This window comes from Impatiens glandulifera, chromosome 8 (assembly GCF_907164915.1).
Source record: "Impatiens glandulifera chromosome 8, dImpGla2.1, whole genome shotgun sequence".
NCBI lineage: Eukaryota > Viridiplantae > Streptophyta > Magnoliopsida > Ericales > Balsaminaceae > Impatiens > Impatiens glandulifera.
In genome coordinates, this window is record NC_061869.1 from 18,440,264 (window position 1) to 18,462,658 (window position 22,395).

General features: G+C 32.3%; 2 protein-coding genes across 2 annotated transcripts; one reads left to right on the forward strand and one right to left on the reverse strand.

Annotated features, from left to right (window-relative positions):
* Positions 1-10,507: 10,507 nt before the first annotated feature.
* On the reverse strand, positions 10,508-18,175 carry LOC124911828 (cleavage and polyadenylation specificity factor subunit 3-II). Its single transcript, XM_047452351.1, has 14 exons — positions 17,983-18,175; positions 17,761-17,816; positions 17,498-17,675; positions 17,332-17,404; positions 16,587-16,704; positions 16,406-16,479; positions 16,147-16,283; positions 15,303-15,366; positions 14,724-14,789; positions 13,774-13,843; positions 13,460-13,564; positions 13,205-13,346; positions 13,040-13,136; positions 10,508-11,242 (listed from the first exon to the last, which is right to left on the reverse strand). The coding sequence occupies exons 2-14, from the start codon at positions 17,783-17,785 to the stop codon at positions 10,511-10,513; spliced, it is 1,881 nt and encodes a 626-aa protein (XP_047308307.1). The 5' UTR covers positions 17,786-17,816; positions 17,983-18,175; the 3' UTR covers positions 10,508-10,510.
* A 2,399-nt stretch (positions 18,176-20,574) lies between these two features.
* Positions 20,575-21,330, forward strand: LOC124913126 (vicilin-like seed storage protein At2g18540). Its single transcript, XM_047453741.1, has 2 exons — positions 20,575-20,970; positions 21,313-21,330. The coding sequence occupies exons 1-2, from the start codon at positions 20,575-20,577 to the stop codon at positions 21,328-21,330; spliced, it is 414 nt and encodes a 137-aa protein (XP_047309697.1).
* The last annotated feature ends 1,065 nt before the right edge of the window (positions 21,331-22,395 follow it).

The window sequence follows — 22,395 nt, forward strand, 5'->3', positions numbered from 1 at the left end:
TGGACAAAGACACAGTGATTTGTAGACGTCTTCATGTATCCATGGATGGTCATGAATGACTCAAACTTAAGATACCATTGCCTTGGTGCTTGTTTCAAACCGTACAGACTTTTGACAAAATTACACACTTTAATTTCCTATAGTAACCTTCAGTGTTCTCTATATAATCATCTTCATCCAAATTACCATGGAGAAATGTAGTTTTGACATCAAGATGTTCAACCTCAAGATCCATACAAGCAGCTAGACATAACACCACCCGGATGAAAGTCATCTTCACTACCGGTGAGAATATCTCATAATAATCGATTACATGTCTCTGGCCAAAACCTTTGACAACTAGAATAGCCTTGTATCTTAGCTTGATATCATCACCATCTAGTTTAATCTTGTACACCCATTTATTTTGTGATACTTTTATGTTCTTTGGTCTCTCCACCACTTTATATGTGTCATTTTTCAGTAATAAGTTCATATCTTCATCCATGACAGTTAGTCATTCTTCCTTGTGTGCATCCTCGAGAGCCTCCTTGTTAGAATTAAGCTAATTCCATTAATGAATGGAAATAAGATTGTAAATAAATAAAATCAAATAAAATTCACACAAATTCAAACGTGAATTAACGGTGAATTTAATCCAAATTATAATTAAATATTAATTTTTTAATTAATATTTAATGCCTAATTAGAAAATTAAAGTATAATGTTATGATAAACATTTAACTTTAATTGCCTATCAATTGGCTAACGTTTAGACTCTTTAATTTGTTAGTATTGAATGTCTAACATTGTATTTCACCAAATTAACGTATAGGCAACCATGTTAATTAGTTACGGACTAATTGACAAATTAATGAGCAATATTCATTGCTAATAAACGTTTTGGATGGTTTTATTTGAAGGTTTAATTCTCAGCAATATATACCCATTCATTATTCATTTCACAAAATAACTTCATTTTTTTTCATTATTTCTCACTCTAGAATTCCAAAAGTCTTCTTCTTGTTTTGTGAGTGTTCTTCGAGTTCTTCGCTCGATATTTTCTGTTGAAACCCGGTGATAGTTCAGGTACTTTATCAAGCTCGTTGTGTAGTGATTCCGGTGCTGAATCACTACTAGATTCGTTGTACCCTGGGAGACAGCCATCTGTGACAAGCTCTAGCACATGGGGAGACGGTGGAACTGTTTTAAGGGAAATGTGCTAAGCACATGCCTCGAATCAACAATTTATTCGGTGATATTGTTTTTCATATATTTTATTTATTTCATCTATTTGTAACATAATTTATATATATATTTATGTTATTTTTCAAGACAAGATTTCTAACAATCTTAAAACAGTTTCGTGTGCTAAGTTATTTAGCAGCTTTTGCCGTCGAAAATCTTTGTCTTTGATGTTTCAGAATCCGAGTTGCGATGTTGCAAAGGAGATAATTGCTTATTTAGATAAGATAAAGTTGTTCATCTAAAGGAATAAAAGAATCTACAAATAAAGATAAGTCTTTATTTATACATATAATGTTAATTATTATTAATATTATTTGTATGAAAGCTTACTTTTATAAGCTAATATATGTTGATATATATTCTAAAGAAAAATGATGTATATTCATTATTTAAACATTTTATACAAAATAAATTAGAAAACAATAATTTATTTTATTTTTACTTAAATGTTTGTTGGTTATTAAAATTATTAATAATAAAGAATAAAAATAAGAAAGTAACTAGTATGTTAGCTTTCAATTTTTAGAAAAAATAATGGTGTTAAAATTAATTATAATTGAAACATATGGTTTCAGTTTTAAAATAATTAATTATAATATATACATTCTTTTTAATTAAGTAATATAATTAATAAGAATATGGTAGGATGATTTAATAAATAAAGAGATATGATATCTTTATTTATACATTGTTTTATATATTACATTTTATTCTGGTAATTAGTTGTCGTTTCAAATGTATATATATTCATTTGTTGACAGAGTCTAGCTAAATATGATGTATAAGTTGTCTCTAAAAAGAAGACAAAAGGTCATAAAAGCGGTATAACAATAAAATGGTGCATTGGTGTAGTGGTTCAAAGTTCAGATGCAATGGTGCGTGACGGAAGGGAGGTCCTGTGTTCGAATCCAACTGATGAGATGGTCCTGTGTTCGAATCCAACTGATGAGATGATTTGATTTCTTTTTGTAGAAATCAGATTTACTAAAATGACTATGGTCATTGATGTTAAAATCCATTCTAATTTCTTGTGTAGTAGAGATGAATGAGATTGTCAATGATTTCTTTGTAGAAATCAGACTTGATAAAGTCATTGATGTTGAAACCATTTCAATTTCTTGTGTAGAAATTATGAGATGAATGGGTAGTCAATGATTTCTTGGTAGAAATCAGACTTGTTAAAGTCATTGATGTTGAAATCATTCTAATTTCTTGTGTAGAAATTATGAGATGAATGAGTAGTCAATGATTTCTTGGTAAAAATCAGACTTGTCTTTATGTGGAAATCATTATAATTTTCTTATGTAAAAATTATGAGATTAATGTGTTCATAATGATTTTTATAATATATATATATATATATATATATATATATATATATATAATATGATTTGTCTAAATGACATTAATCATGAAGGTTGAAATCATTATAATTTCTTATGTAGAAATTATGAAATGAATTGGGTATCCTAATGATTTCTTTTATAGAAATTATGTGATTCATAATGACAGAAAATGAAGGTCATATGTATAATGAGATTAAATAAGTTATTTGTTTTAAAACTTATTCTAATCATGCATTTAAAGAGACACGACTGTGTTAGTCGAAATTGTCTCAGATTTATTTTGAGCATTCATAGTCGTTTCATGTCGATTATTGTTCAAAACATGGCAATGTAAGTGCTTCGATTAAGATATAAAATATATTTGTAGTTATATTTAATTTGATTATGTGCTAATTGATTATTATTATAAATCATGCATATTTGCTAATAATATCATGATTCATGTTATTCATAATAAGTATGATTATCTAGAAATTTATATATATATATATATATATAAATTAAGATTTATTTTCTATCTATTTTTATTTTAATAGATAATTTTGAAATTTGTCACAAATTATGTTATTTGATTGACAAAGAATTGTTATAGAATGTTAAAGGTCATTTAATTAATTAAGAAACGAATAATTGATGACATGAATATTTATTTATATAATTAGTTAGTTTTATATTTGATTAAAAATAAATGATCAACATTCTAATTAATTATCATATATTTTTTAAACGATATTTTTAATGATAAATGAAGTTGTATACATATTTGTTTAATAATATATATGACATATTATTTATCTGATTACGTTTCTATGTTATTGACTATATATATTATAGTTGTTTTGTCATCGTGGTGACTAAAATAAAAGAAGCAATAATATATAATATCATATATATGGATATATTAAATTTGGTATAATATAATATATTTGATATACATTGTTTAATTGTATCATAAAGATTTATTGGATTTGATATTTTGAAATAAAATAATTACAAGAAAAGTCTTGTTTGGTTTGAGAATAATGTGGCAAACGTGCCGATATTACGGGATGCAAACGTGCAACTAGAAATAAATGTTTAAGCGACTTCGGTCAAAGGTGCTTGAAACATTATGATTTCTTTTGTAGAAATCATGTGATATGGTGAATATTTATTTGATTAAATATTCTAATTTCTTTTATAGAAATTAAGTGTTGAAATAAATATTTTAATTGATTAAATATTTTTAATTTCTTATGTAGAGATTATGTGAAGAATGATTTATAAATGAATAAACATTTTAATCTCTTGTATAGAAATTATGATTTATTCAATTAAATATTTATAATATAGTTATCTTATTCAATGTATGATAAGTATAACAAAAGAAATTTGTAAAAGAATTGTGTGACAATTTCTTGATTAGAAAATCATTGATTTAAATCATACAAATGTGTGTGATTTAAAAAAGGATACCAACACGAATGTGGGGGAAAATATTTTTATTGATTATAACACAAAAATAATTGTGTATATTATGATAAATAAAAAGATAATTTATTGTTAGAGAAATATGTTCTCTATAAAAGATAAAGTTGCGCAACTTTACAAAAAGAAAGAAAATAACAAGAAAATGTCTTGTTTATATTTGCTGAGTTGGTGTTCAAATCGATATTTTAGATTTGAGGATTTTGAAATCAAGAAATGTGTCATATTTTGACATTATTTTCATAAAATTATGAAAAACCAATGTCTTCAAAAAGATTTTATGAAATAAATGAAAAAGAAAGTTTATAAAGTCTTGATATGACTTATAATAAATTTTATAATAATGATATGAAAATTTGATCATACTTTTATTAAAAAGTGGATGTGACAATTATATATATCATGAAGACAATGAAAATTATTTCATTACGTGTCTTTTGTACGATATTTTTATCGTTGAAAATTACGATAAAAATGGTTAAATCCATAAAGGATATGAATTGCACTAAACGAAATATCACGTTGTTATCAAATGATATATTGATATTATTAAATGAAAGACTTTACGTCTTAAAGTGAATATGTTTACACTTAGAAGTGCAATCTACGTATGGAAATCTTCTAATAAACTTATGATGGATAGATTAAACGTTATAATCTATATTTTAACTTATGTCGAAAAGTAAAATATTTTTATGTAAAATATATAATCGTTTACACGAAGGCAGAATAGTTCAAAGAAATTTTGTCTACTAGTTAGCCAAGTAAACAATATTTTCATAAAAGAATAAAATGTTTAAATGGTAAGCATGTACGAATGACTATGCTTCTTATTAGAAGATATTCCAAGATTATCAGAAATTTCTAATTATTGTAATAATAATTTGAAATTAGATAAACTTAGATTCAATGACAAGTCTAGACATACACGTCTTAGACATAATGTCATTAGACTATACTCTCTAATGAAGTTATCAAATTTGACTATGTAAGTCAAAGATAACATTGTGGATCCACTAATCAGATTATTGAATAGAGAGATAGTTTGAAGTCTTGTGAGACATTAGCCTACTATAAGTTGGTATGAAGGAAAACCCAACCTATGCAGACTGGAGATCCCAAGAACTAGGTTCAATGGGACAACCTAATTGTACTGACTTGGAAAGTTATTGTTGAGGATTAATCCTATAATGAAACAATATATATTTTGACGAGGATAAGCATATCGCTTTTAATGATTCTTTGTGAACAAAGAGATCACCTATGTGAGGGAGAAGTGGGGCCGCTTTGAAGGAATTGCACGGCTCAATTCTAGACCCTCTCACAGAACCAGACGCGTGTTCCATGGCCAAAACGGACACAACCATGAGAGCTTGACATGTATCAGGGAGAATTCTATGTGAAAGTGTGTAATCGTTTACACAAAATGCAGAATAGTTCAAAGACATCGAGTCTACTAATCAGCTAGTAAAGTTATAATGCTTTCACAAGGGAAGGTTCAAAGGGTTACACCTACCTATCCTATGTAGAATTCAACTGTTGAACCTTTCACCGGGTTAATCTTTCAATTTCCATTAATGTGGGGGATTGTTGGAATTAAGCTAATTCCATTAATGAATGGAAATAAGATTGTAAATAAATAAAATCAAATAAAATTCACACAAATTCAAACGTGAATTAACGGTGAATTTAATCCAAATTATAATTAAATATTAATTTTTTAATTAATATTTAATGCCTAATTAGAAAATTAAAGTATAATGTTATGATAAACATTTAACTTTAATTGCCTATCAATTGGCTAACGTTTAGACTCTTTAATTTGTTAGTATTGAATGTCTAACATTGTATTTCACCAAATTAACGTATAGGCAACCATGTTAATTAGTTACGGACTAATTGACAAATTAATGAGCAATATTCATTGCTAATAAACGTTTTGGATGGTTTTATTTGAAGGTTTAATTCTCAGCAATATATACCCATTCATTATTCATTTCACAAAATAACTTCATTTTTTTTCATTATTTCTCACTCTAGAATTCCAAAAGTCTTCTTCTTGTTTTGTGAGTGTTCTTCGAGTTCTTCGCTCGATATTTTCTGTTGAAACCCGGTGATAGTTCAGGTACTTTATCAAGCTCGTTGTGTAGTGATTCCGGTGCTGAATCACTACTAGATTCGTTGTACCCTGGGAGACAGCCATCTGTGACAAGCTCTAGCACATGGGGAGACGGTGGAACTGTTTTAAGGGAAATGTGCTAAGCACATGCCTCGAATCAACAATTTATTCGGTGATATTGTTTTTCATATATTTTATTTATTTCATCTATTTGTAACATAATTTATATATATATTTATGTTATTTTTCAAGACAAGATTTCTAACATCCTTGTAGCATACATGCTCCCCACAATTAGTTAGAAAGACATACTCTGTAGCCGTGTACTTAGAACTTGATCTTTTCTCCCTAGTAGACCTTTTAAGTACCTCTATTTGTTGATTATGTTGTTTTCCATCTTCTTGTTGAACTTTAAAGTCGAACTCAATATTATCACCAAGATCATCTTTTGTATCATTTCAATGGCCTACAACTTGACCCTGAGGAACATCATCATCATTATCCGAGTCTAAAGTTACATGTGGCCTTGTCTCCTCAACATCATGAGACAACTCAATACTAGGAAGATCGCGTATGTACGCATCAAGCTTGTCACCATCATCAAAATTCTCAATAGTGTTATTTTCAAGAAATACCACGTCTCGGCTTCTCAAAACCTTTTGTCCACTAGGTCATAACACTTGTATCCTTATTTTTCATCACCATAACAAAAAAAATATGCATTGCCTGGTTTTTACATATAGCTTAGACCTGTTATCTTTTAGAACATGCATAAAAGCTCTACAACCAAAAACACATAAATAGTCATAATTAACATCTGTACTTGACTAGACGCTTTTTGCACACTTATTATTCAATGGTTTTGAGGGATAATAGTTGATCACATACACTGCAGTACTCATGGCTTCAACCCATAAATGCTTAGCCAACCTAGAATTGGAGAGCATACTTCTCATCCGTTCTAACATTGTTCTGTTCATCCCCACTTCCACTCCATTTTGTTTTGGAGTCTTGGGCACAAACTATTCATGTCGAATATCATTCTATTTACAATAATCATCAAATGATCCTATGTACTCTCCATCATTATCTGACCGCACCCTCATCAGTTTCCTGTTTGTCTCTCTTTTAACCAGCTTGTGAAAGACCTCGAACATTGCTGCAACCTCATCTTTGGACTTTATAGCATATGCTCAAACCTTCTTAGATGCATCGTCTATAAAGGTTACAAAATAAGAAACACCACATATGTATTTAATCTTCATAGAACCACAAACATCTATATGGACTAGTTTAAGGACATTCTTTTTCAGTTCCACATTCGTCTTACTAAATGAGACTATGTGCTACTTACCCTTCAAGAAATGCTCACAACTTTCAAGATGAGCATCCTTGAGATTTGACAACTCATTATTTTGATCAAAACATTTAGTCCTTTTTCACTAATGTAACTTAGTCTCTTGTTCCACAACTCATAGGATGACTCCATCACGATAAAATACATTGCATCATAGACAATTTTCAAATTTGTCTTGTATAAGGAACACCATTTCTCACCTCGTGCAACAACCAAAGAACCCTTGCTTAACTTCCATGCTCCACCATTGAAAACATTATGGTAACTTTTATCATCGAGTTTACTTACGAAAATCAAATTCATTCTCAAGTCAGGAACATGTATTACATCTCTCAAAGTTAGGAAACAACTCATGTTTGTCTCGATTGTTATATTACCAAGACCAACTATCTTGGACACACCACTTTTACCCATGCGAACTTCACCATGATCACCAATTTTGTAGGACTGAAAGTAACTTTTGCATGTGAGCTTTTATCTATATTTTTTTCTCTCTTCTTTTTTTTTTGGTTAATAAAGAATAAATTTAGATTTTTTAATATAAAAAATGAGTAATTAGATTAATGAAATAATGCTTGAGATTTGGGTAAAAAAATTTAAAAATACAAAAATTCAAACAAGCTCTAAGATGAGAATGTGAGATGAAAAAAAAGTAGACTAGTTATTACACAAATTTTAATTTATAAATTGAATATGTAATACACACGATTTTTCACTTAAATTAATCTAGTGGGTTAAAATTTGCACAATTTTACACCCAAATAAATCAAAACAAACAAGGAAAAAAAAAGTCCTCTAATATGGTCACTATCATGGATCATAATCAATCATCGGATTGGGATTAAGCTATACGACATATTTTAAAATCATTTAATTCTTTTGGGATGATGGTGACAAAGTCCATTTTGATATTTGAAGTTAGGGCTTGTTTGATATATGCTTCTTCTTTCTTAAAACAATTTGTTGTATATATATAATCTTAGGTAGATGAAAAAAATGATTTTTTTGTCAAATTATTATATCTTTAATATTTGATCTTTTTAAATATTTTAATGACATTTTAATATTTTAATTCCTAATTTAAAGTCTTGATAAAAAATAGTGATTGATAATATAATATTTATTTATTTGAATTTTAATCCAAATAAGTACAAGTCAATCAAAGACTTTATTTTTTTAAAGAAAATTTTGCATATAGACTCTAAAATAGAAATGAGTAGTTAGGGAAAATACCATCAAATTAATGGTCTTATTCAAAAACATGTTTATTTGACTAATTAAGAGGTTATATTAAATAATAACACTCTTGTTTGATTGAAAACTAGTTATTTAAATTTAAAATATATTAAGAATATAAATATATAATAAAAATAAATATTTTTTTAAAGTTAATATATAATATTGTTAGTTAAGAATAGACTAATTAATTATTTAAAATTAATCTGAATTAATCCAACTAATGAGTTTGAAAACTTTAAGTTGACTTTTATAGGAAACAATTTTATAATTGGATGAAGATCAAGCTTACAAGCTTTACAATAAATTTATTGGTAAATAGGGAAGGATCCCGGAATTATGGTTGGGGTAAGTTTAAAAAAAATAACGAAAAAATTCAGAATAAAATTAATAGATAAAGTTAAGTTTTATTATTTTTTTTAATAATTAGATAAACATTGAAGTATATTGAAAATTTTCAAGAAATTAGCTGGTATAATAAAATTTGAACCATAACAAAAAAAAAAATTTCAGTGTTGATCCATCCGTCCTGTTGGTAACACTACATTTTTCACCATCCGTCTCAATGTTTGATTATCAATAAAATTTATTAACACTAATCTTCTGTAGTGGTCTTATTTATTTATTTTTATTTTATATTTTAATTTAATATGCTAGCATGATATCACAATAAAAAAAAACTCTACTTTAACCTTCTAAATTATTTCTTGGAACAACTATTAACTATTGAAATAATATTTTATATTTTTTTAGTTTTTCTTATTATGATCAAATAAGACCAACTTGGTCTGCTACAAATTATAGTGTACATAAAATATAATAAATAAAAGTTTTTTAATTAGTTTTTCTTTGAAAAAATTGATTGGAAATGGATTTGGTTGATGGGTTTCAATATGTTGTTTTCTAATTTTTTTTGCATGTATGCCACAAAATAGCTATAATTTCACACTTTGGTTCTATATATTTAAAATAATTTTAGACACAAATTTATGAATTATATATATATATATATATATATATATATATATATATATATATATATATATTATTTTTTGAAAAAAAAAATATTTTTCATTAACTCAAATAAAGAGGGTTACCTATTGAAAAGATTTATATCAAAACAACTAAATTCAAATATATATATATATGTTAAATAATATGACATATTTACAATAATTTTATATTTCAATGTTAAAGATTTTTCAATTTCTTGAAAATAACTTTAAATAATTATATTTCAATGTTAAAGATTGTTCAATTTCTTGAAAATAACTTCAAAAATTCGTAATGATCATGATGAAGTAAAACAAGCCGAACAAATCAATCAAACGGTGTCGAAAAAATCTCTACAAAATATTATAAGCGGTGTTTGAATTTTGTCATTAACCGAAAGTCGGTAAACAACGTCAAAAAATGTCATGTCTAGTAATATTGAACATCTACCTACATGGTCAAAAAATGAGGTTTTAAAAATAATAAGAGGATACTTGAAAAATGACCTCCTCCATCCTGATTCAGTGAATCTTTACTGAGAAAATGAAAAACAATGTAATGACAAAGGGATACCTGACAATTTACCTATCTAATAATGTGATTTAAGTTATATTCACATAAGATATTTGATAAGGAACATTGATTTTAATCAATAAATTACTTCCACATACTATAAATAAGAATAAAATTATTTGTTTGTACAAAACTGCCCAAAACTTTGTATCGTTTAAAAAATAAATACGATGTAAAAAACCTTGAATTGTGCTATTCAAAGCCGATGACCAAATTCTTCAAAACAGATATGACTTTCGTGGCAACAATCTCGTCAGGCATGAACCAGCTACAGCAAAAATGCAATATTTTTGCTCCAGAACAAGAGATACCAATTCTGTAGTCGCACTTCTCCTTCATGCAAACAGAAACACAAACAGATTCAACAGTTATGTTTTCCCCACAATCCCGAACATTCTCTTCAGGCAGTTCACTTAAAAGGGAAGAATATAAACAACGAATCCAATAACAGTTATCCACCATCTTCTTCGTGCTTTCTTCATTTCTAATGCTTACAGGGCAACAATAAGCAAATTGAATTCCATGTTTATTCTCCCCAACCATAGCCAACAGCTCGTCTTGATGAACAACCTTAGTTTTTGAATTATTTTCCGAAACAAGAATCCCTTCTGCAACTCTTAAATCAGAGACCACTAGATGGGACTTGTCAGGGCTGAGTAGAAACTTGAAGTTTGGAGTGGTTGAACTTTTAACAAAAGTGGGAGATTGATCTACAACTGCATAGTTTGTGGATGGAATAGTAACTGTTGTATTATTTGCAGGATCAAAGCATTGAATATTAAGTTCGGATTCAATCTTTGCTTTAAGAGAGGTCATCTTGGGCTTTTCGCCATGAACGAGGATTACATGCTTAGGAGCGAGGAATTTCATCAGGTCCATAATTCCTTTGGAATCAGTATGAGCGCTGAAGGACAGCTGATGAATCTGGTAGTAGAGAAGAGGATAATTTGTTTATGTTAAAAAGAAAGAATTAAATATATATAACAAATGAAATGCTAAAGACTACTTGATCTGTTTCTCCATTGGTGATTTTGTGCAATAAGAGCTTGTTTGATACGAGGTTATTTGAATTTATTCAAATAATTCCTTATCACATTATCAATATCTTTAACAATCAAATCACTCAATTCATTAATCAAAATACCAAATTACCCGTATTTTATTTATTATAAAAATTAAATATCAAATAATCCACCTTTTAATCGAACACGATTTTGAATTCATAATCCAATGTTTATTCAAATAATCTCAAATCAGATGAGTAACATTTTCAGAACAATACTCTTTCATTTATATAGGATATTATTGAAATGTATGATGATCATGGGATGTTAAAAAGTTTAAAAGACTAGATCTGGGGAATCAAGCTAAATGTAAATCTGTTTCAAGCATTCCCAAATGTTCATTTGCTGCACTAGTCTAATAAGATCTGGACTGGAAAGAAATGTTAAGAGTGTTCAACCAAGAATAACAGAAGAGTAAATATGAAAAGTGATTGTGAGGAAATAGTAGGGCTAATTGGCTTCTATGTAAGGAAAGTGATTGTGAGGTTATACTAAAATATTCAAAGTAAACAAATAGTCGGGATAATTGGCTTCTATGTAAGGAGTGAGGAATGGATTCTCAATCAAGGCTCCTTGCTATACATAATCTGAGTACAATGGGAGATTTTGTGAAACTGGCATATATTGCCCTGTTTTGGTATACACATAATGAGGTAAGATCTACATTTCTTATGTTTGCCAAAAATCACTATCTAGAAAATAATCTGGATTGCGATCCAGAAAAAAAGAAAGTCTATATACCAAATAAAGTAAAAAAGCATACTATAATCTAGAAAATAATCTGTATACCAAATGAAAAAAAATCATATTATAATCTGGATCATGATATACAGAAACAGCAAAAGTCTTGCACCAAACAGAAAAAATCATTTTTATTTTCAATTTTGGCGAGAGTAACTAGCCTAGAAGGTTAGATATGATAAAGTGACAGATGTTTTCCTATAGTATAGTAGGAAAAAGATATGTAACATGTTTCAATGGGATTGTGATTGTAACGAGATACTAATTTTCAAATAGACTCGTTTTCTTTTCTTATCTTCTTTGATTTCTTTGGCTTGTTTTTTTTTTTGTATAATGGGATAGGTTAGGCAATACTCATTTACTTGGGTATCTATTCTTTTTTCTTTTATGGTCTTTTGTAAGTAATCGTACATTTCATGATTAAAACAAGGCTTCAGCCTTTCCCAAAAGGAAAAGAAACATTTTCAGATCAAATAAAGAAATTAGCTTCAACAAATTGCATTCTATTGCTAGAGTATGAATGATGACAAATTCACAATTATTTATTCATGTTTCTTAAGATGGGAGACTGAGTCAATCCCATTTAGAGCTTGTTTGATGTAGGATTTTTTTTTTTAAATTCTGTTTTTTTTAAAGAATCTTGATTGATGAAAAGTAAAGTATTTGGGGTTATTTAAGTTAAACCAATAAAATATACTTCGGATTTTAACATTTAAAATGTTATAAAGAATAAAATAAGGATATTTTAGAATTTTAGTTGATGATTGCAAATGATTATTTCATCAAACAAGGACTTAGATTCCCCGATAAATTAGGGTCATCATGCATGAGAAAATGGAGGTGAATACATAATTAGGATTCAGCCAACAAAAATAAAAATACAGAAAAAAGACTTGGAGAAGAAAGTGGATAATACCTGGCATCGCACATCTATTTGTTTTTTATCATCCAAGACAATTTTAGTGGGTTTACCTGACATTAATGAATGACCTATTGTTTCAACAGGGCAATATCTGCAAAGAAAATGTAAAAAAATATGTGAATTTGAACAATAAAGATAGTAAAGTTAATAGAAATGTACCCAGGCAATGTAACAAGATTTAATTCATCAGGAGCCCATTGCTTGAACACTTCAAGTGAGAATCCACCAATAAGCATACCAGGTGTGGCAAATAGAACACACGGTCCAGGTGCATTAATTATCGAGCGGTCAAAACTGCAAACTATACCATAAACAACACTAATCAGGAACCCTTGATGGAATTTTAACTGCTAATCAGGAAATTAAGAGAAATCTCACCACTGCTAAATCAAATCAAATAATAGACAATGTTACCATTTTTAAAATCAAATGCATTCCGACTAGCATACGTGTCTTTCACCTTTTGGTTGGTCCAGTTGATGAGCATTTTGTAATACATATTAGCTTGAATGGTCAAACCTAGAAAATGCAAATACTAATACAAGTTAAGAAGATTCTTCTATTAAGGGATCAATTTGAAATGTTATTTCACATGAAAATATAGCTAAATTTGGAGTGTATAGAAATTACTTCATCTTTTTGCTACATATATTAAGGGAATTGAGATCATAATCCTGTATTAACAAAATTCAGAGAGAAGGAAATAATTGCAAAGGATATGAAGAAACCTGCTGAAAAGTAAATAGGAACTTTAATGTCCATCCGCTCCCAGTAATCATCCAAAAGCATGCATAGTTCCTAACCCATTGAAAATAGAACTATAAGGAAACATTGCATGGTGAATTAAGACCTAGACAGATGAAATACGAATGTGGAGCAACAGAACAATCATTACCAAAGGATAACTAAAATCAATGTATATTAAAGCATCAAACAGAAAATATCAAATTGAGCCTATTTGGAAATAGTTATTTTGTCACAATCATGAACCTTATTGAAAATTGAAACAAAAGTGATTTCTTTTGTTCGTTTGGTACAATATTGTTTTTTGGACCATAGTCCAGATATTTATTTAGAACATGATCCAGGTTATAGTGTGATTTCTGGTTTCATTTGTTATAAAAATCATGATCCAGATTATTTTCCAGATCATGATCTAGGTCATTTTGTACATGATTGTGATTTTACAAAAACATGAAATATAGATTTTTCTGTATATGATCAAGATGAAAAATCATGATACTAAATGGGCTCCATAACACACGGGATCCAGGAAATCGATAAATAGAAGATGCAGAGTTCCTCCAGAATGGAGACGTGTCCGAGAAACCTAGCTAAATCACAAGCAACATATGGAAACCAGAATAAATTTAACCCAAAACTGCTTATAACCTTACAAAAACCTGCCTACCTCATTATATTGTCTGTCATGACAGAATATTTTGAAAGCATATTACAAACCTCTATAACTGGATCAAATACCATTATTACATTTGTTTAAAGCATCAAGTTCTGCCAAATCTAAACCTGTTATGACCACTAAAAAAATAGACTTATTCCCCATATGTTTCCAGATATCCCAAACCTATAACTGGATGAAGAAAGAAAAACGCTATAAAAGATACACAGACATATACAGAGGTTTATGATAAGAAGTGTGGGAATGATACTAACAAACCTGAGCTCTTCCAAGAGCAAGTGTGGGAATAAGCACCTTTCCTCCACTTGCAACACATTTATGGACCTATGGAAGGTATTTAAGAATAAACATAAAAGTGCAATGAGTCATTTTTCACAAGTGCATCACAATAAATTGTTTAATACACAGGTAATTACGCTCCCAAAAAAACACTCAAGATGTCAGGAAATGCTAGTTCACCACCACCTTTTGCCTGTGAGCAGATTAATGTAGTGATAAACAATGGCCCCATTTCAAACACTTATAGTTTCTGTATCTGAATACATTTTCACATACAGAAGCGTTTGGAAATTAAATTTAGTCACATTGAGAAAAATGTTTGGAAACTAAATTTAGTAACAATAGGAATTTATCTTTGTTTTTGTATCTGAAAATGTATCCAAATACAAAAATAATGAAGTGTTTCCAGGTAGAGCCAATAATTTGACAAACCAAATTTTGCAACTTATGATGAATATATATCACTGGAAAATCATATTAACCAATTTACATCAAGGAAGCAAGACCATAAAAAAGGGTTCTAATATTAAAGAAAAACTTGATGAAACAGTTTCATACAGCTTTAAGAAATTCTCTCTCCCGGGCATGTTTTGAATCGCGGACAGTCGTTGCATAAGTTGACCTGGAAGGAATTGAAAAGAAAATTATTATAAAGTCAGCTGTGGAGATTTTAGAACCTCGTCTCAAATGATATTTATTTTCCAGAACTATCGAAGTCCTCATTGTCTCTGACATTTGAGCATTACAGAACAAGTTAATAGAGTAATATACAGTAGTATTCACCTAAGAAAGAAAAACTCAAATGTTATTAAACATGTTACACAGACAAACATGTATCAGATAATTCCACTCTTGTGGAGTTTCTGAAATAAGGGGGAGTCTGATAGGCAATCTATGCAGACATAAGCATATTGTACCGCATAAATTTCATACCAATCAAGTTGACATTTACATGTAGCTAAAAAACGCTTCAGGTTAGTTGGGAAATTCGTATCTAATTATAGCTCGTAGCTGCATTAAGCATGCATAGAAGAATATATACATAAGGCTGCATTTACTTGTACAGGAACAGTAATCTTGACAAACAATCCTCATGTCAATAAATGAGAATCTTTACAGAAGATGAAGATGTTTCTTATGCTTGCTCATTTTTTTCATGGAATTGTGTACAGACAACAAAGGAATAAACAAACATGAATATTTAGAAACTAGTATTTTGTGACTAATTTGAAGAAAGCTGAAGGAAAAAAAGGCAAATCTAGCTCTAATCTCTATCACAATCAAGATCACACTGAAAAGTCGCGAAAAAATTGAAAGTGATTTTTATTGTAACAAACTAATTGATGTTATACACTGCACAAAGTTAGATGTATTGCATGATAAGATATAATGAGTTATTTACTCTGTTATAACCAGGTCCAATTGTAGACGATCAATTTGAGCAGCTCCCAGATGTCTATCGGGTGTCATATTATAGTCACCTGTGTAAACCATAGTAGAATCTCCCACTTTGGCATAAAACATTGCAGCTCCAATAACCTAAAGTAAGGAATAAATTATACTCTAACAAATGTTGAGCATTAAATAATGTGGACATGCATTTTATCAGTGCAGAATAGAACATAATGGTGTTTATAAAAACCAAGGTTGAGAAGAATTACATGGCCTGCATAGTATGCACGGATCTGAAGGGCATCATCTACATAGATGGTTTGTTTCAGGTCCACAACTGTAACTGCCAATTCAAACACCAAAAACAGGTGCAATGGCAATATTGTAAAATAAAAAACATTAAAAGATCAAATTCCACTTATTACCGAATTTAAGTGGAATGGCAAATACCTTTTTTCATGCATTCTAGAATGTGATCAGAACTGAATTGTTCTTCTTCTCCCCTTCGTTCAACCATCACTTTCCTATAATCCTCCAACATCAGTGGAGCCAAAGCTTTTGTAGGATACTATATTAGAGACAAGTTCACACAAAATTGAAAATAAAAAGAGCAGATCAGATGTTGACCAATAATTTTTGTAAATAATCCAAATAAATGTCATTAGAAGTTATAATGCCAAAAATATCACTAAGAAATAGGGAAATGCGTAATACTAGAAATTCCAAGTTGACATATGAATCAGTCATAATTCAGTGTTTTGAGAGAATGTTGATATACATGAAAGAAACCAGAATAAGCATCTATCTACAAAGTCATCTGTGAGCTAACCTATAGTAAAACTCATTTCATTACACAATGTGTAGTCCATGACCTGTCAAGGAATTGGATTTTAGTAGTCAAACCAGAAGAACAATTGTAACTTTCTTAGTGAGTTGAATATAACTTTTTTTCCACATCAAATGAAACAGATGGTTGAGCATTCCAGTTCTAGAGAAAGAGATCTAAAGCTTTAACTAGTCATTGTTTTTCCCATATTATCAAAGAATAGCCTCTAAATTAAAGATAAATACTTATCCCACATTCGTGAAAAAAATATCAAATTTAGAAATAGCAATTAGTACAATTTCATATGGAGAAACAGAGACATATCAATCAATATCAGCTCATACGGAGAAGGAGAAGAAAGGAAGTTACTGTCATGTATATAGGTCCATTGTACCCACAAACTTCGGTGAAATAAGGTAGAGCTCCAATGTGATCCAAATGACTGCAAATCATCATTTGAAAAGTAGATGCACAGGTTAGTCCTAATGTCAACAATTCAACATAAAATTTGAAGGAGAAAAGAGATGGTTAGTACAAATGGGTGATGATAATACAGGTCAAAGCACTATCAAAATCGCCAGACTTGGAGATGAGAGAAAAATCAGGATAACGGCGGTGATCGAGATGACCCATATGCATACCACAGTCGAACATGATCCTCTTTCCATTAATGGACACCACCACACAACTCTTCCCGACTTCTTGTCCAGCACCTGAATCGCACAAGAAAAACTCAGGCAGAGTTTATTCATTACCAGAAATGCAGTTACATAGAAAGAGAGATAGTAAGTAGTATACCTAAAACGAGACTACTGATAGTCATTTCTTCCTCCGCAGGAAAGACGGTGATGACACTGGTTTTTATAAGACATAGAAATAAAGAAATGATTTTTCATTGTTAGAAATACTACTCCTTTTAAATTGTCATGACAATGATACTAATAGATTCAGAAATCAATCTGAAAACAATGAACGGCGTCCAAAAACTAACTCGCAGTCGTAAATGTATCAAAATAGTACCTGGAGCTTGAACGACGGCTGAACCACTCGACAACTGAACGGAGATCAGGTTAAGGGCGGACTGTCGAGCGATTATGACTGTGCGACAGTCTTGGTTCTGACCTTCCACAGCCTGAAGACTGGAGATTGAAGAGGCGCGAACTAAAAGGAATGGCCAGTGGGAATTGACCGGAGCTTGTTTGGAATAGGGCGGGCGAAAATTATAAACATATTTCTAGTCCCCAAGATTGACGGAAAATTTGATCAAATGACCCTAAAAAAGAACATTCCCAAAACTAACCTCAATATATTCAATTTTTATTTTTAATCTTTTCTTTAAATTTTTTCTATTTTTACTCTTACTAACTTTTTTTTTTTTTCTTTTTTTCTCTTCATTTTCCCCCCCATTTCTTTCTTTCTGTTTTCCTCTCTTCACCCCGCGACCGTTGGCTTCCCCCCGCGACCATTGCCGACCATTTCTTCCTGCCGAGCAGTCGGACGATCGCCAAGCCCCAACCGGACGATCGCCAAGCCCTAGCCGGACGTTCCTCCTTTCTCGTTCTCGTTCTAATCATTCAGAAACTGAGGTTAGCTCTCCTTTCTCGTTCTAATCATTCAGTTTCTCGTAACAAACCTGAATGCAATGTGCCTAGATTACTGAAGTTTAGTTTAGAGATTGCTTCATTTCGGAAATGCTTAGTTAGTTCGACTACTCCCAAATGATTAGATTACAGATGATTTTAATGAGTATGAAGTTTAGTTTAGTTCGATTACTTCATTTCGGAAACATAGATTACTGATGATTTTAATAGTTTTAGGGTTTTAGTTTAGGGTTTAGTTAAGTTTAAAATGCTTAGTTAGTTCTAGGGTTAGTTTTACTATTTTAGAATAATCTAAATGGTTGGTTTGTGAACATTTTCACGTGGGGCAATTGAATTGCGTGGGCTTGGGCGTGAATGGGGGGAGGATCGTGGGGGTTAAGCGTGGGGCGTGGGGTAGTGCGTGGGCTTGGGCGTGGGGCGAGGGGTGAGTGCATGGGGTAGTGCGTGGGCTTGGGCGTGGATCGTGGGGGTTGAGCGTGGGGCGTGGGGGTTGAGCGTGGGGCGTGGGGTAGTGCGTGGAGCGTGGAACGTGGGCTTGGGCGTGGGGTGGTGCGTGGCTGCAATTATTAATATGATTTTACTTTTTTTGATCCACCAAACATTGTGTATATGATTTTACTGACTATTTTTGCAGATGACACCAAACGAAACCATTATTAATGATTTTAATGACAGTGTTTCATGGAAATCCACCGGCCCAGCTTGGCAAAAATAAAGGAGATGTTTACTCACCATGATCTTTTGGATAGGGCTTTGCAGACCCAATTCCAGTATCTATTCAAAGCTCCGACATTATATTTTTCGGGAACCATACTCCATCAGATGCTTATCAGAAAAATCAGCTCAAATTCGAAGGAGATAAGGTTCTTGGTCAATGGTAAGGAGGTCTGCTTGGGCATGAAGGATTATGCATTGGTGACAGGCCTCAACTTTGGCAGATTTCCTTTGGTGGAAGAGGTTGAAAAATGTCCACCCCTTGTCCTCAAATATTTTAAGGGTAAAAATGATGTTAGACTGAAAGAGCTTGAAGACATTTTCGTCGGATGCTCTGATAAGGAGGATTCATGGAAGATGGGGCTCATATTTCTCATTTACCAGTATTTGTTCGCATATGATAATAGGAGGAAGATAAGTTTCAGAATCTTTCACATGTTGGAAGACATGGAGATGTTCCTCCAATTTCCATGGGGAAAGGTGTCCTTCAGAGCAACCCTGCAGGGTATTGACAAAGATATGAAACACCTCCGTGGGTTATATCTCGCCAAGAAGAAAACCTGGGAAAAGAAAAGCATGTGTGATGTCGCTTATACTTTACATGAGTTCACACTAACATTCCAAGTGTGGACCTATGAGCTTATCAATACATTCGTCCCCAAATTTGCTGAAAGGACACTGGAAGATAATCCTACAAGCCCAAGGATAGTGCTCTATAAATCTTCTAGGAGTTATACCGGACCTGAGATATCCACAGTCATCCAGAAGTGCAATGTTCGAAGAAAAATTCATGAGTCTGCGGAGGAGAAGCGGATGTACTCTGGGGACGACTTTGAAGATATGATAGACAACATTTATGATGAATTCTTTGAATTTGATGGGAGAAAGAGAAATATTGAAGTTTGTGAAGAAGATGAAAAACATGAAAGGACTCCCAAACCGCCGGCCAAGAAGAGGAGACATATTAGTCCCTGGTCCCTGAAGTTAACAATGAAACTAGCCAAGATAGCTCTCATGAAATCCCTTCTGCGACGACTCCTCTTCCAACTGATGAAGACAATTCTACATCTTGTGCACTCAATCGAGTGTCTCAAGCCCATACTGATGCCAAACTTGATGAATTGACAAATGATGTGAATGAGATTAAAAAGGATGTGAATGAGATTAAAACTGAAATCAAGCTCATCAATGAGAATCAACAACTTATAATCACATTATTGGGGGAAATAAAGGAACAAAAGAATAGCGGAGGAGAAGAAAAAAATAGGCAGATACTGCTGCACTTGATATTGAGAAGATGACGAGGACGAAGACGAAGAGGAATAATAATGATGTTGCACTCGATACTGAGAAGCGGACGACGAAGAGGAAGAATGATGACGTTGATAATGAGAATATGACGAAGAGGAAGAATAATGATGTTGATAATGAGAATAGAACAAAGAGGAAGAATGATGAGGTGATGAACTCTAAGAGGAAGAATGACGAGGAGATGAAGAAGAGTAAGCAGGATGATGTTGATGAGATTAAGAGAAAGATGAATGAGAGGAAGGAGAGGCGAGAGAGGCCGACAAACTTGGCCAAGAAGAGGAAGGCTGATGAGTTGGCCAAGAAGAGGGAGGCTGATGAGTTGGCCAAGAAGAGGGAGTTGGCCAAGAAGAGGAACTTGTCCAAGAAGAGGAAGTCGAAAAAGGTATAATTGCACACCCCCACGCACACACTTGAGACCCACACACAACTCCACGCACACCCCACGCACAACATCCCACCCCACGCACAACACCACGCCCCACGCACAAGACCATGCCCCACGCACTACCCCACGCCCCACGCACGACACCACGCCCCACGCACAACCCCACGCACAACTCCATGCACACCCCACGCAGAACCCCCATGCACAACCCCCACGCACAACCCCACACACTCACTCCACGCCCCACGCCCAAGACCACGCACTACCCCACGCACCCTCCACGCACCACACTTACATCTTAAAATGTATATTAATCTCATTTTATTTTTGATTGTACAGGAAGAGGAAGAGGACTAGGAGGAGGAGGATGAATATGAGGAGGGCGAGGAGGATGATGAGGAAGACGAGGTATAGTTGCGCACCACGCCCCACACACAATGTATATTAATCTTATTTTTTGATTGTGCAGGACAATGATTCACGCCTCATGTCACAAGCCTCTCGCAAATTGAATTTTGATGAGGAGAAGAATGATGATGTGCAGGACGAGGATTCACTCCCTACGCCCCAATCCTCTCCCAAATTAAAGGAGGTGGATGATGAGAAGAATAAAGAGAAGGAGGTGGAGGTGGAGGTGGAGGTGGAGGTGGAGAAGGAGGTGGAGGTGGAGGTGGAGATGGAGAAGGAGGTGAAAGTGGAGGCTGAGAAGAATAAGGAGGTGGTGGAGGAGGAGAAGAATAAGGAGGCGGACGAGACTAAGGAGAATGACAAGGTATGGTATAGTTGTGCACCATGCCCCACGTTCCACAATGTTATATTTATCTGATTTTTTGATTGTGCAGGACGAAGATTTGCCCCACGTTCCAAAGGAGAAGAAAGAGGAGGTGGAGGAGACTAAGGAAAATGACAAGGTATGGTATAGTTGTGCACCACGCCCCACGTTCCACAATGTATATTAATCTAATTTTTTGATTGTGCAAGACGAAGAATTTCCCCACATTCCAAATGAGAAGAAAGAGGAGGTGGAGGAGGAGAAGAATATGGAGGAGGAGGAGACTAAGGAGAATGACAAGGTATGGTATAGTTGTGCACCATGCCCCACGTTCCACAATGTATATTAATCTGATTTTTTGATTGTGCAGGACGATGATTTGCCCCACGTTCCAAAGGAGAAGAAAGAGGAGGTGGAGGAGGAGAAGAATAAAGAGAAGGTGGAGGAGGAGATTGTGAAGGTGGTGATTGTGGAGATGGAGGAGAAGAAGAAGAATAAGGAGAAGAATAAGGAGAAGAAGGTGAATGATGTGAAAGAATTGACTCCATCACAATTTGTTGGTAAAAGTTTTCGGAGAAAGAAGATGAAGTCGAAACAATTGGGGGACTACACCGACCCTGGTGGGAAAGTGTTTAAACTAAATGATCCAG